General features: G+C 35.4%; 1 protein-coding gene across 2 annotated transcripts in view; it reads left to right on the plus strand.

The window, feature by feature from the left end:
• LOC126869701 (glutamate receptor ionotropic, kainate 2) overlaps positions 1-12,430 on the plus strand; it is a 288,271-nt gene that overhangs the window by 144,495 nt on the left and 131,346 nt on the right. For both annotated transcript variants that reach the window (XM_050626575.1, XM_050626574.1), the window contains exon 4: positions 7,002-7,186. In XM_050626575.1, the coding sequence (XP_050482532.1) occupies positions 7,002-7,186 (185 nt within the window). The remainder of the gene's footprint in view (positions 1-7,001; positions 7,187-12,430) is intronic.

Raw genomic sequence — 12,430 nt, forward strand, 5'->3', positions numbered from 1 at the left:
TCGTTCTACAAACGCTATTCTTTTCACGAACGCCGTTCCAACTAAATTACATATTACAATTATTATTTGACACAATGAAGTTTATGCGACGGGACAAACGTGCTATGGGTATTCGAAGAGACTCCCAATTTATCGCTTAAGTACGCTCGTGGGGAAAGAAATCTAAAGAAAGCTTTCCTTCGTATCGACGATATTTGTGATGAAATTTTGGAACCATTTATGTAAGTGTTTTCTGAATTATTTAGTGGTAAATTATATTTCTTTTCAACTCTTCTTTTATTCATGATACTGATGGAGATTTAGGGTTAGTATTTTTTATATAAGGAATAACGTAAAAATTTTGTTTTGATTTATTAATCGAAATGACTACGTTCCCTTTGTGTCTTACATCTCTGTCAATTTGAAAAATTTGTTAATAAACAACAAAATAAATGTTTCAATGAATATTCCAGATGTCAAGAAAAAAGTTAAATGAAAAATGTATGAAATACGAGTACCTGCGATTTCATAAAAGCTATTCGAGCTATGGAAGCAAATAAATGTAGCTTTCTGAAACTAACAAAAATGTATAATATACCATGATTTACAGAATCGTGCAAATAATTAAAACTAAGTTTCACAACTTAGTATATTTTACTCTAAGAAAATAGAAGCCCACATTACTAAATACCAGATTGCCAATCTGACGATTGTCGATCATTGAATTTCCTAAGCAGAGAAGTCATTAAGTCTACATAGCGTTCAAATGTTATTTCCTACGTTTATTCTTTTTTATTTCTATCTGTATCTTAGTCAAGATTTTCCAAGTTAAGAACCAAGATAGGTATCCGATATTACTACGACCTGCTTTATAATTACTATCCGCATGTCGAACGTTTAAAGGGAAACTCGAGGAGTTAGATGCAGTTGGACTTCAGTTTAGGCAAAGGACAAAAGGGATGAAGGGTGTTTCTCAGGCTGCACACAGCTTGCCAACTGGCTTTGATACATTAACAAGCGATAATCCTATCAACTCGCAAAGCCGGGATGATACGAACTGGATTCAAGCAGGAAATACGTGGTCTTGCTGCGAGATATATCGTATTTCTTCCGAGGATATGTTGCAAAATACATATTTCAAGGTATCGCATTCGTTTCCTCAGCACGCGTAGGACGAACGATGATCTTGTGAATGCTGAAGCGCGTTTCCCTTACCTTATCTTTGGGAGTGTCTTTTCTCCTTGATTCTGCCGAGCTTCCAGCGGCCACTAAGTAAAAAGGAATATTCGAAGAACGAGGAAAACTTTCTTCGTAAGTTTCCTTCCGTCTGTTTCTCTTTTCCCTCATCTTCTTCTTTTTGGAAAGACACCGACCACCCTTTATTCTTCGCGTTTATTTGTATAAAAGGACGACTCTTCCAGAACAGTGAAGAAAGTTCGTTTCGAAAATGGAGAATCGTGCGTACATTTCCAATGAACGAACATAACTTGGTTAGATAGAAACTCTCCAGGTGTTTCGTCCGAAAATAGATAAAAGGGAACATGTGAGATTTTCGTAGAAACCTATGCTTTTGTGACGAAGCTTATAATCTAATTGTAAAAGAATCTTGTTCTTGGTAGCAGTTTTAGAATATTAGCGGCGCTAATTATTTGTATCTTTAGAATCTTTTAGTTCAATTTAGTTCAATTACAAAAAGAAGGTATCACATTTATTGGAAAAAGAAAAAGTTCCAATAAAATGATATAGATATTTTGTCGATAATATTAGAATGAGTATGTAGGTTAAATTTGTACGAGATGTTTTTAAAGATCCATTTCCTGGATTCTCATCTGATTTTTTCCCAGAAAGGATACCGTCAGCGGTAGAGATCCGTTTTAACCGTTAAAAATTATAATGAATACCCTACTTTACATATTTTACGTATTATTCATTTGGATATTTCACATATATAAATGTGTAAAAATCTACAAATTACGTTTGGTAGATAGGTTCATTCTTTAAAGTCCACTCGTTCTGGAATCACTGTAATACGTGCAAAGTTATTCTCCCTAATCATTTCGACAATGTCGCGAAAAATTATTTTGCTCGTGGCGCATTTGCGAACGGATTTCATGGTGATGCACTCGAAATGAACGCACAGGGAACATAGCGAAGCATGCAAACACATACCGTTGTCACCGATAGGAAGAGCTTTATTCGTCCGCTGCCTTTTGATCATTTATTCGATGGAAACCCACCTAATGTCCCCTGCAGGCTAGATTTTATACCACAAAAGGATCGACCAAGGGTTTCGTGGTTCCCTGTGGTACTTACGAACATCCTCTATCAATCGGAATCTCTGTAATCGGTCCGCAAAGTCAGCTTCCAAGTAGAACACAGACAACGACCACAGAGGAGAAAAAAGAAGTCGAATCTCAAAGCAATACCGGACAATGCTAGCGGCGTTTAAAGGTTAAAGTATGATTCTCGGTATATTGAAATTCCAGATGCAATTTCATTGGATGGTCCGATCGGAACCGCGAATCCGTATATGCGAAAACCGTATAGAAATCCGGATGGTTTCGTATTAACGAAAAAGAAGGAATTCCACGTTCGTGTATTCTCTGTATTGTTCATTACTAACGAGGAGAAACATGAATAACAGAAAACTAAAACTACATACAATAGCCATATTACAAAGAATATTGTGTAAAACACGTGCAAATGTATGTATAAGGTATTGTACGTGTAAGGTTCTAGGTCCAATACTTTTTAGTCTACGAAATACACCGCGTAAAAATCGTATTTAGAGTATAGGCATAATCGATGACTTCCTGAAATATTTTCCTCGAGAAATAATATTTTACTTAATTGTTAATAGTTTGTCAATACGTTAGAATTCCATTTATTCTGACATTCCTTTTTATTATTAAGTTTATTACTATTATTATATTATTAAGTAATATTCGTTTACTCTCTGTAAATTCGACCAATCGCGGGGAGACGTAATCGCGAGGAGAGACGTCAACAGGAGTCGTAAATTCCCGTTACGATTATAACAATCGACACCACGAATTAATCGATCCCCTGATTTCCGTTGAGATAATAGGGGTGATTGCGTTTGTATAACACTGTGATTCACAGAATTATAAATTATATATTTCCAACACTTAGATTACACTGTCGAAGAGGGATAAATAGATAACAACTTGTCGCACGAAGAGGCGATAGATATGTACGCTAGAGCAGGGCTCTTATAATGGAAGTTAATGTATTAGTGGACGGAGCACTATAATATATTTAGGAGAGGAGATGTATGGTCGACAACACCGAGAACCGACAAAGGTTTGCGTAAAGTATGCGACTCTCGCGCTATGTGTAGCCTGCCGCGTTAGGCGTTAGTTTTAGACTGACTATCGCTCTTTTTCTAATACGGAAGAAAAATTCGGTGTGGGTGTGCCCCTGTGCCTAAAGAACGCGAATTCGTCGTTCCCACTTTCGTTAGGAAAAGTGAGGGTAACGAACCGCGGTGTCGATTGGTCATGATCTGCACTACTGCTCGGAGGGATGAGTAGGAAATCTCCTACCATCGTGGTGGATAGATGACCGTGTTCGTGAGGAAAACCTAGCTTGTTTTATTAGAGGGCTATTCGGTTTTTCCTAATGGGCGCATACCCGCTTTCTCCGTGTTTTAAGTGCGCCTAATAAACCCAAGGGCCTCTCTAAAAACCGACTGTGTTTCGAGAATATTTTTAAGCTTTAGAAATTCTTCAAGACAAACGGAATTACTGAAAATTCTCAACGCGAGAATTGATTGTAATTTCAACAATAAAAAAAAAAAAAGACAAACGGATTGAAGACACATGGCGAAACAATACAGGGAAGTGAAAGTTATGGTGGGTCCTTAGGTTTATTGAGGGTTGAAATGACGTTACGCAGGCCGGTTGTTGTCCGGTCGCGCGGGCTGGCGTGCAGATGTTTTAGGCGGCGTAACACTCTCAGTGTTTAGGTCTTCTGAGAAAAAATCCTACTAGAAATGCAGGAAATTGATCTCCTACAAATTTAGCTTATTCACAAAATATCGACAAATTCATTGGATTCCAATCTTTTCTTAACTTTTGCCATAAACATTCCAAACAACTTAATTTTCCTTGATACGACTAAGAAAGACCGAGAATTGTATCGCGTGGACACTAAATACCCACGAAAGATTTGAAGAATTTTTCAACTGACTTCTCCTTTATTATAAAACGCAATGCTACGTTTCCTTAAACTGTTCTCAACAAAACCGATATATTCTATTTACAAATTGATCTTTGGTGCTGAGTTGAGGGTAAGTGGTTCAGGAAATATTTGCATGTCACCTTCGTTCGGTGCCTAATTCTTCTTCCCTTACTGCTTATTTCTTAATCTACGAATTTCAGTTTCAATTAATCTACGAAAAGAAGAACGTAGCAAAATAGTTTATCATTAATCGCAAATTACTATGGCTGTCCTAGCTTCTTTTAAATCTTTCAAAGCGAATGAAAGAGCTTGCGTGGAATAAGGACCGAAGCCGCGAGAGAATTCAATGCTCTTTGCATGTACATAATTAAAGCGTACATGGCAAAGAGATCCGGTTGACAAAATCGTCTAAGATTAACGCGCTTAACGAGCCAGAAAATTGAAGAGGACCCGTTACGCGAGATTCAATCGTACGAATAAAATCGGGATAAGAATAATAAATATAAATACGGAGTGACATCTTTAACGAGGAGCGAATCCAATTACAAAATATTACCTGTCACGACTAATTACGAGTGACTGGCGTTCGATAATCTGCTTCCTCGTAGTCGGCGCGGCGTAACGCTATCCCGTTATGAAACGTATTAAACACGATATACATTAACGTGATTATCTAAATACCTTGTTAATTAACGCTGCGCCGTTTCCTCGAAGAGGAAAGTATTCTTTTGCGGATGGTGAAAAATATAAAACATAAAATACCCTAGAGAAAATTAAAGTCGACATCAGCTTGTGTTACGAAACGTATGGAGCAATGAAGTGTATAACATTGTTATTATGTAATTATTACGATAGTTATTTTCTTTCAAGTTTGAGAATATTTTTATGTTGATAAATATAATAATTTTATTGAAGATTTTTATATGAGCTTCTGAAAAGCCAAACTGATTGGCTTAATTAACTTTCTGAATGTCTCAATTTCATTAACCATGCAAATAATTAATGTCAAATGTCTCAAAAAAAAAGAATAGTTTATTTCTGTAAATTTCATTGGGTATATAATATACTGGTGACATGTATAGAAATGCATGTATGTGTATGTATGTGTTTATACCGTATACTAGTCGGCGCAATATAGTACAACATACATATTAAGTCTACATGACGGATTTGTATGTTCCTACAATTTACACAAGATCTAAATTAAAGAGTCAAGCAGCTGAAAAGCGGATAATCTAAGATATATAACTCTACAGAGATAGCAATTACGTAAACGAAGAAAACAAAGTTTCCATCGTGAAGCAATTCGCTCTGGTAAACAGAATAAACTTTATCCTACACTTTGGTAATTTATTCGGAACTCCTGCGGCAATCAAAGTTGAAACTGATGACAAAGGAAACATTTATTTGGCAAATTAAAGACAGAAAGGGATCGATTAAATACGTTGGATAGGAAAGATCGTAACCGGAGCGATGTCTCGTTTGCCAAGCGCCATGGTGACCCTTTAAGTCGAAGATGGGAAGATGGGAGACAGGATATAGGGGAAAGTTTGTACGCTGGAAGTTTCGGGAGTTTGGCTGATTAATCGATAATGGCAACCGAGTGACAGTTACGTTATGCGCTCCAACAGTTCAAGCTCTTTCTTACACGATTGTACGATACGAATGCGAACGATTTTCTTTATTTTACTACTCGTGTTATTACGTAACGTAATCTTTTAAGAGCATAAAAGTGCATTTTCGAAACTGGGGAAATAATATTTGGAATGTTCGTGATTTTATCCTTTCCGGTATTGCGATTTCAAACAAACTTTTATCGATTCCGAATATTTGCTCCTACTTACGTATATACTTACTTGGCGAATAAACTACATGACTACTACTACATAATAACTACTAATAATAATAGTAGAATAAACTACTATTACATTCTATGGCATGAATTAAGAATATTTCTGAAACACAGCGAACTTGATATTTGATAAATATCATGAAATCAATAGTAGAAAGCTGGAAATTCTCCATGTGAATTGAACACTTAGAATTTATATATCAATGCAGTTTTTCATGAATTAAATCTCAACTATTTTCTTTTATGTACAATACAGTAGAAGCTCGATTAACCGTGAAACTAATTTTGCTTATACGAGACATACGATACAATTGTTGTTTAGTTTCAAAACAGTATATTTCTCGTTCAAGACGCAGAATATACACGCAACAATTGTAAGTTTCAGTCGGCATTAAGATCTCGGTTAATCGATGCATTATTGCGTACATTATAAGGCGAATTTTATTCGATAATATCAGAATGTACGCAAGTTAAAGATTTATATAACCAAACCGCTATATTCTTCACTACATTAATCTTAATAATCTTTTCACGTTCGACCATGTTAGTTTAAAATATTATTAACACAGATGTATTAATTTTTCTTAGAGTTGGTCCTAATTTTTACATCCACAAATATGTAGCAAATAGATCTTTAAGTTAAACTTTTGACCATCATTTCATTTTGAACATCAAATTGTTCTTCCGAGCCAACTAACAAAAATGTAATATTCCCGGATGATATTTCACAACCTGCTTTTCTCGAACAATCTTCTTAAACTAAATTTAAAATCACCCATTCTCAACACCCGCTCTTGAACTCTTCAACTTGTGTCATAATTCACATACTTGCAACATTACATTTTTCCAAAAGTAAACTCCGTTTTATGAAAATTGAAGCAATTTACGCGAAACTTGAACGAGCAAATAACATTGTGTATAAGTGTACGTATCCGTGTACATAACGTAGAGTCGTGTTTGATTTCAGTGTGCCACTTGCTGCGAAGCGGTGTAGCGGCGATTTTTGGGCCGCAGAGCGCGCACACCGCCTCCCACGTACAAAGCATTTGCGACACCATGGAGATTCCACATCTAGAGACACGCTGGGACTACCGGCTCAGACGGCAGAGCTGCCTTGTCAACCTTTATCCGCACCCCACCACACTCTCCAAGGTACGTACAAACTCTCAGAATAATACCCTCATCAAGGCGTCACTGAGCACCGTCGAAAATCTTCGCATTCTACGTTTCCCTTTTCTCCGGCTTGTCGACTAATCGTTTCCTTCGCGGTGGAAAGTAGACGCGCTCGAGTTCCAATCGAGTTCCCAGTCACGTTAATTGGCATTCTCAGACGCGATTGTTACGCTCTTCCCCGATAAATCGACGTGGATAGACCAGACTGATCGATCGAGATGATAAATGGGTAATCTAACGTCTTGCAGAGAATTTTTCGTTGATTTATATACGTTCTTAATAGATAAAGGATTTTTATTGAAATAATCTCGGTAGTAAATTGATGTTGAAATTTGATATTAATCAGAATTGATTAAGATGGTACAAGCTTGTGTGGTTTATTTTTCAAAAGTTTTAAATCAGGATTTTCATTAACTCCTTATTGCACAATGTTGTTATTTAGTAATACATGTAATTTATTTTCTATTTACTTAGTTCGACATTCTTTCAATATCAGTTTAAATTAAAAAGAATCGTCGATAGGAATATTTGACATTCTATTCACTTGACAGACTGTCGGTTCTCGTAAGAACTTCATACCACAGTTTCAAATGTTATTCTATTCTACTTACTATAAGATTCGATAAACATAACACTTGGCAAGAACAGCGAAATGGAACAGTATTTTCAATGAAGAAGTAAAGAAAATATTCTTAAACTTTTTCTATCAGAAACGATACACACACACACACACATACATACATATGTTTAGACAATTGTAAGTTGGAAGTTGGGACAAAAGAAGGAAAAGTTTTCGAATTTCTCTTAATAAAAAGAAAGTTCTTAGCGGGAAGTGACTAAAAGCGGCGGTCTGTTCTCGAAGCTTTCGTCTCGTATCTCGAATGCAATCTTGCAAACGCGTTGTCTAATATTTGCCACTCTTTAATTTTCCTACACTTTAACATTTTTCCTATCGACTACCACTGATCTATTAGTATTTGTTTGCTCAGAGATGCGTCTCTTGGAGCACCTATTGTCACGAAAAATTTACCTCTGCCACGTTTTCTCAAGAGCGAACTTACGACGTTCGAGGACAAGTCCTCATCGAAGCGCCTTCTTTAGATGGAAGATATAAGAGGTTGTTAAAGATATTAATGTTGCTACGTGAACGAATGGAAACGTTCGAGAAACGAATTTTTCTAAAAACAAGCAACACGTGTTACGTTAACATTTTCATCCATTTCCTACCAATCCTGTTACTTTCATTCTACAAAATTTATAATTTCACTAAAATCGCAAGTAGCCTACAAAACTATTTTGACGTTACGTTTAAATATAATTAAATATCATGATATTAAATTACATAAAAATAGTCACATAATAATATCATGATGTCATAGAATATCGTAACAAAAACTATGACTTTTAATATTATATGAAAATATATCTTAAAACTTTGGAGACTAGTTTATGAACAAGACTTCGTATTTACTTCTAACCACAAAGAAATTCTGTATCTAGTTTAAGGGACGTTCGTATCAGAAACTTCAAATTCCAATTCGGATTCAAAAATTTTCGAGCTTCTTCCCCATCGTTCGATGTTGATTGTCGTATCGTAAACCCTTGTTATGGTACAATCAGTCCATAAAACTTTGAATAGGTTTCTTTCGATTCCTCGTAAACCACTTACGCGTCGTACGATTACATGATGTTGATCTTAAGATTCCCAATTCGAAAATTAGATTAAAATGTTTACAATCTTGTTTTTACAAAATCATATAAAGTTTTTCATAGTTGAACAACCTGTTTTATCACAGCACGTAAAGTTAGTATTACATTTCTACAGAATTTTTGAAACAAGACATGTAGATAGAATAGGGCAAGAGTGAATTCTCTAAACTTGGAGAAAGCACACTTTGGTCTTTATGATGGCTTACGGCAGTGCTATCCAAGTTAAGCTTCAGAGCTTAAAATCTTTCTCTGCTGTGTCTCCGCTGATATAGCGTAGCAACACCAACTCGTATCTGTGCCCTAGTAATCATAGCTTAATCGACAATAAGATTTACGTATTAATTAATTAAGTCCAAATATATCAAGTTTCGTGTTATTTCATGCTACGATCCTATCACCTAAACCCTGATAAAAAGGCTTCGTTGGAAAGTACTTTTCGATAAATATTTTTTGATAAATAATTTCTCTAGCCATTGAATATCACATCTAATTAAAATATGAACAAATTTTATCTCATATTTTTAATGTATTTTTTCAAATCGCCATAAAATCGCCACCTTGTTGTTTAGACAATGACTATTGGGACACTCTGTACAAATGCGTATTCGTGTACGCACTTACCATGAGAATTTGTTGGCTTTTCTTCATATTCTAGCCAGTATTTTTACTCTGGTTCCGCCTCTTTATAACCAGTGATATTTCATCGACTCTCGGAGCATTGTTTTAAGTCTGAAAACCCGGCGGAAGTCGGTTTCCACCAGCAAGTGGTACGCAAACGGAATTAATATGATGGCTCGAATATGGCGGGTGTTCTAATGCAAACGATACGATAGACGGAACTTTCTCTATTTTATTTCCACTGTCTCTTTTATCCTTTTATTCGTTGGCTACGCATTTTCCTCGTTAAGCGGAGACCAAAAACGCATCAGCTCGCAGGAATAAATCTCCCGGCAAAACACGGATCGCCGACGGGGTGAAGCCGAACATTAACATTGCTTTACTATGGACGACAAAACCGAAACAGGATGTTTTAAATTTGAAACATGGCCGAAAACAATGTTCGTCGAACAAAGGGCTGACAATAACGAGAGCTTTATGTTAACCGCGGCAGTACACGACTCGCGACAGTCACGCTGGAAATTAACACGATATTTCGATAAAACATACACGGCCCGCTATGCGAAAAATATTTATATTCCTTTGCAACATTTATCGAATCATTTATTTTTGCGTATAACGCTCTGATCACTTCAGTCGACCAGATTCAATGTTCATAGACAATGTTGATTTTTCTGAGTTATATTACTTCGCTTTGCCAAACGACGGTGTTCTATTTTTTCAATACTAAAGTATAATACGAATTTTATTCCAAAGTTTTGATTATAATTAAATATATTATAAACGCGATGAGAAAGGTATATAACAATTAATAATTTGACTAAATGGGTTTCTCAAATAATATGTTTTAACGTATGCTAAATAAAATGATAGTATTAACTTGTCTCAAAAATTATACTATTGGTTTCGACGAAATTAGCTCAATTTATCAGGTATTTTTAAAAGTTTTACATTTTTAAATCTTATATACTAAAATTTTTTTGTTTAATCATAAAGTGACTTTAAGATAAAAGAAATCGACAACGATATACCTACCATGTTCTTTTCTTGTAATCTCTGTACGTAAAATATTCTTTTCAATATTGTTGTATTCTTACGGCTTACTATTGCACATTTTCAATCTATTTCAAACTCTAAGAAGTAAAGCTACTTTGGAAACGAAGTTTATCGCACGGTAAAACTTTGATGAGTAAGTTGGAACTGAACGTAAAACCATAGATAATGAAAAATATCAAGAGAAGAGTGAACAAAATTGAAATCGCAACATGTTACTTGTATCAGAAAGAAACCGGTACTTTTTCACTAACGAACACCAGATTCAAAGAATCAAGGTTCAAAAATTTCGATAGAGATACACGGTATCGTTCTATGGTCAATCAAGTTACTGAAACGAGCAGGCTACAAAGCGTTTTCAGGGTGAAAGAGAAAAATTTCTAATCTGCCACGGCTCCCGATTTTCGATAGAGCAACGCGAACCAATAAATGATGATTTCCGGTTGCGTGGTCTGACTTTGAAGAACGTCGATCAAAGAGATCAGAACAATGTCACGGTACAAAGAGCGCAGGAATTACTGCGTCGCAGTAAGAATTTCAATTATAGTGTAAACGCACTGTACGACAAAATTGAACTCTTGCCATGTGTTAGACATCACCAACCAACTCTCTATATCACGACAACGACACTGCAAATTCTTCAAATTCTAAAATGTTTCGAAGGTAACGAGCAATTTTAAGAAATATATTTATTTGGCTGCTTTGGCATCAATGTTATTCTGAATTTTTATTCTAATAGAATATTTGGGAAGATACCTGTTAGACACCACTAACTCTCCTCATATTATGGTAACGATGTTACGAATTTTCGAATTTCGAAATGTTCCAAGACTGATTTTCAAGAATAATTCAGGTGCTTATAACAAAACTTATCCTTGTCAAATTTTTTTTTGTTTTACGTATTATGTTATAATATCTCTAATAGTTAGAAACCACACTCAATATGATTATACACAATATTGATACTATCAAGAATGAATTAGTAGTTTCTGCAAAATCAACTTTTGTTATGAGATTCACAACTTCATAATTCAATGCAGTATAATTACAGACATACTCCTAGAAATTGTATAGTTAAATTGCTTAAAAGAATTCAAACGTATTAAACAGATATTAAATACCTTTTTGCTGTCCTGGAGAATGACAATCATGAACAAGATCCACCTTTTTGTTAAGAGCCGTTCAACTTCAGGAGATATTTTCATTCGACTGCTTTGATCAATTTTTCAACAGATTCAATTTGAAACGGTAGAACATTTGGGAAGATAGTCGTTCAATGAGAGATACACGCTACAATGTGCATTCGTACAGAATTCCTTTGTAAACGCATGCAACATTGTCAGTTGGCCATTTTGTATCCCTTCTCTGCGGAATATAGTGGCGTATTGCTACGTTCTTTGTTCGAAATGTCTCTGCTTCCTGCAATATTTATCTGTGCACAAAGATATGCTGCATGTTTTCACTAATAACTCGATTTAATTAAACATGATAAGTTCGCGTGACGAGGTAGCGAGTTATTTTTTCATTTGGCAACAAAAATATTCTAGGATTTTCGTTGGAAATCTTTCGAAAAAGAGACAATTTTGTTGGAAAAATCGAGCTAAACGCGGAGATGATACTAGGAGATAGAAAAAGTACTCAGCTCTGGTTCGAGCTCGTAATAATTGATGAACTCTAAGTAAATCTTTGGAAAATTGGTCATGATGAAATGTTCAGCTCAGGCGTAATACGATTAGCTTGTTAAATTTTTAATCATTGGAAATGGTATATTTGCATTCAAATCTAAAGTTAGATACAATTCTAAATAATGTCTATTCTACTTACACGTTGAACTTACTCCTT

This window comes from Bombus huntii, chromosome 9 (assembly GCF_024542735.1).
Source record: "Bombus huntii isolate Logan2020A chromosome 9, iyBomHunt1.1, whole genome shotgun sequence".
In the NCBI taxonomy this organism is placed as follows: domain Eukaryota; kingdom Metazoa; phylum Arthropoda; class Insecta; order Hymenoptera; family Apidae; genus Bombus; species Bombus huntii.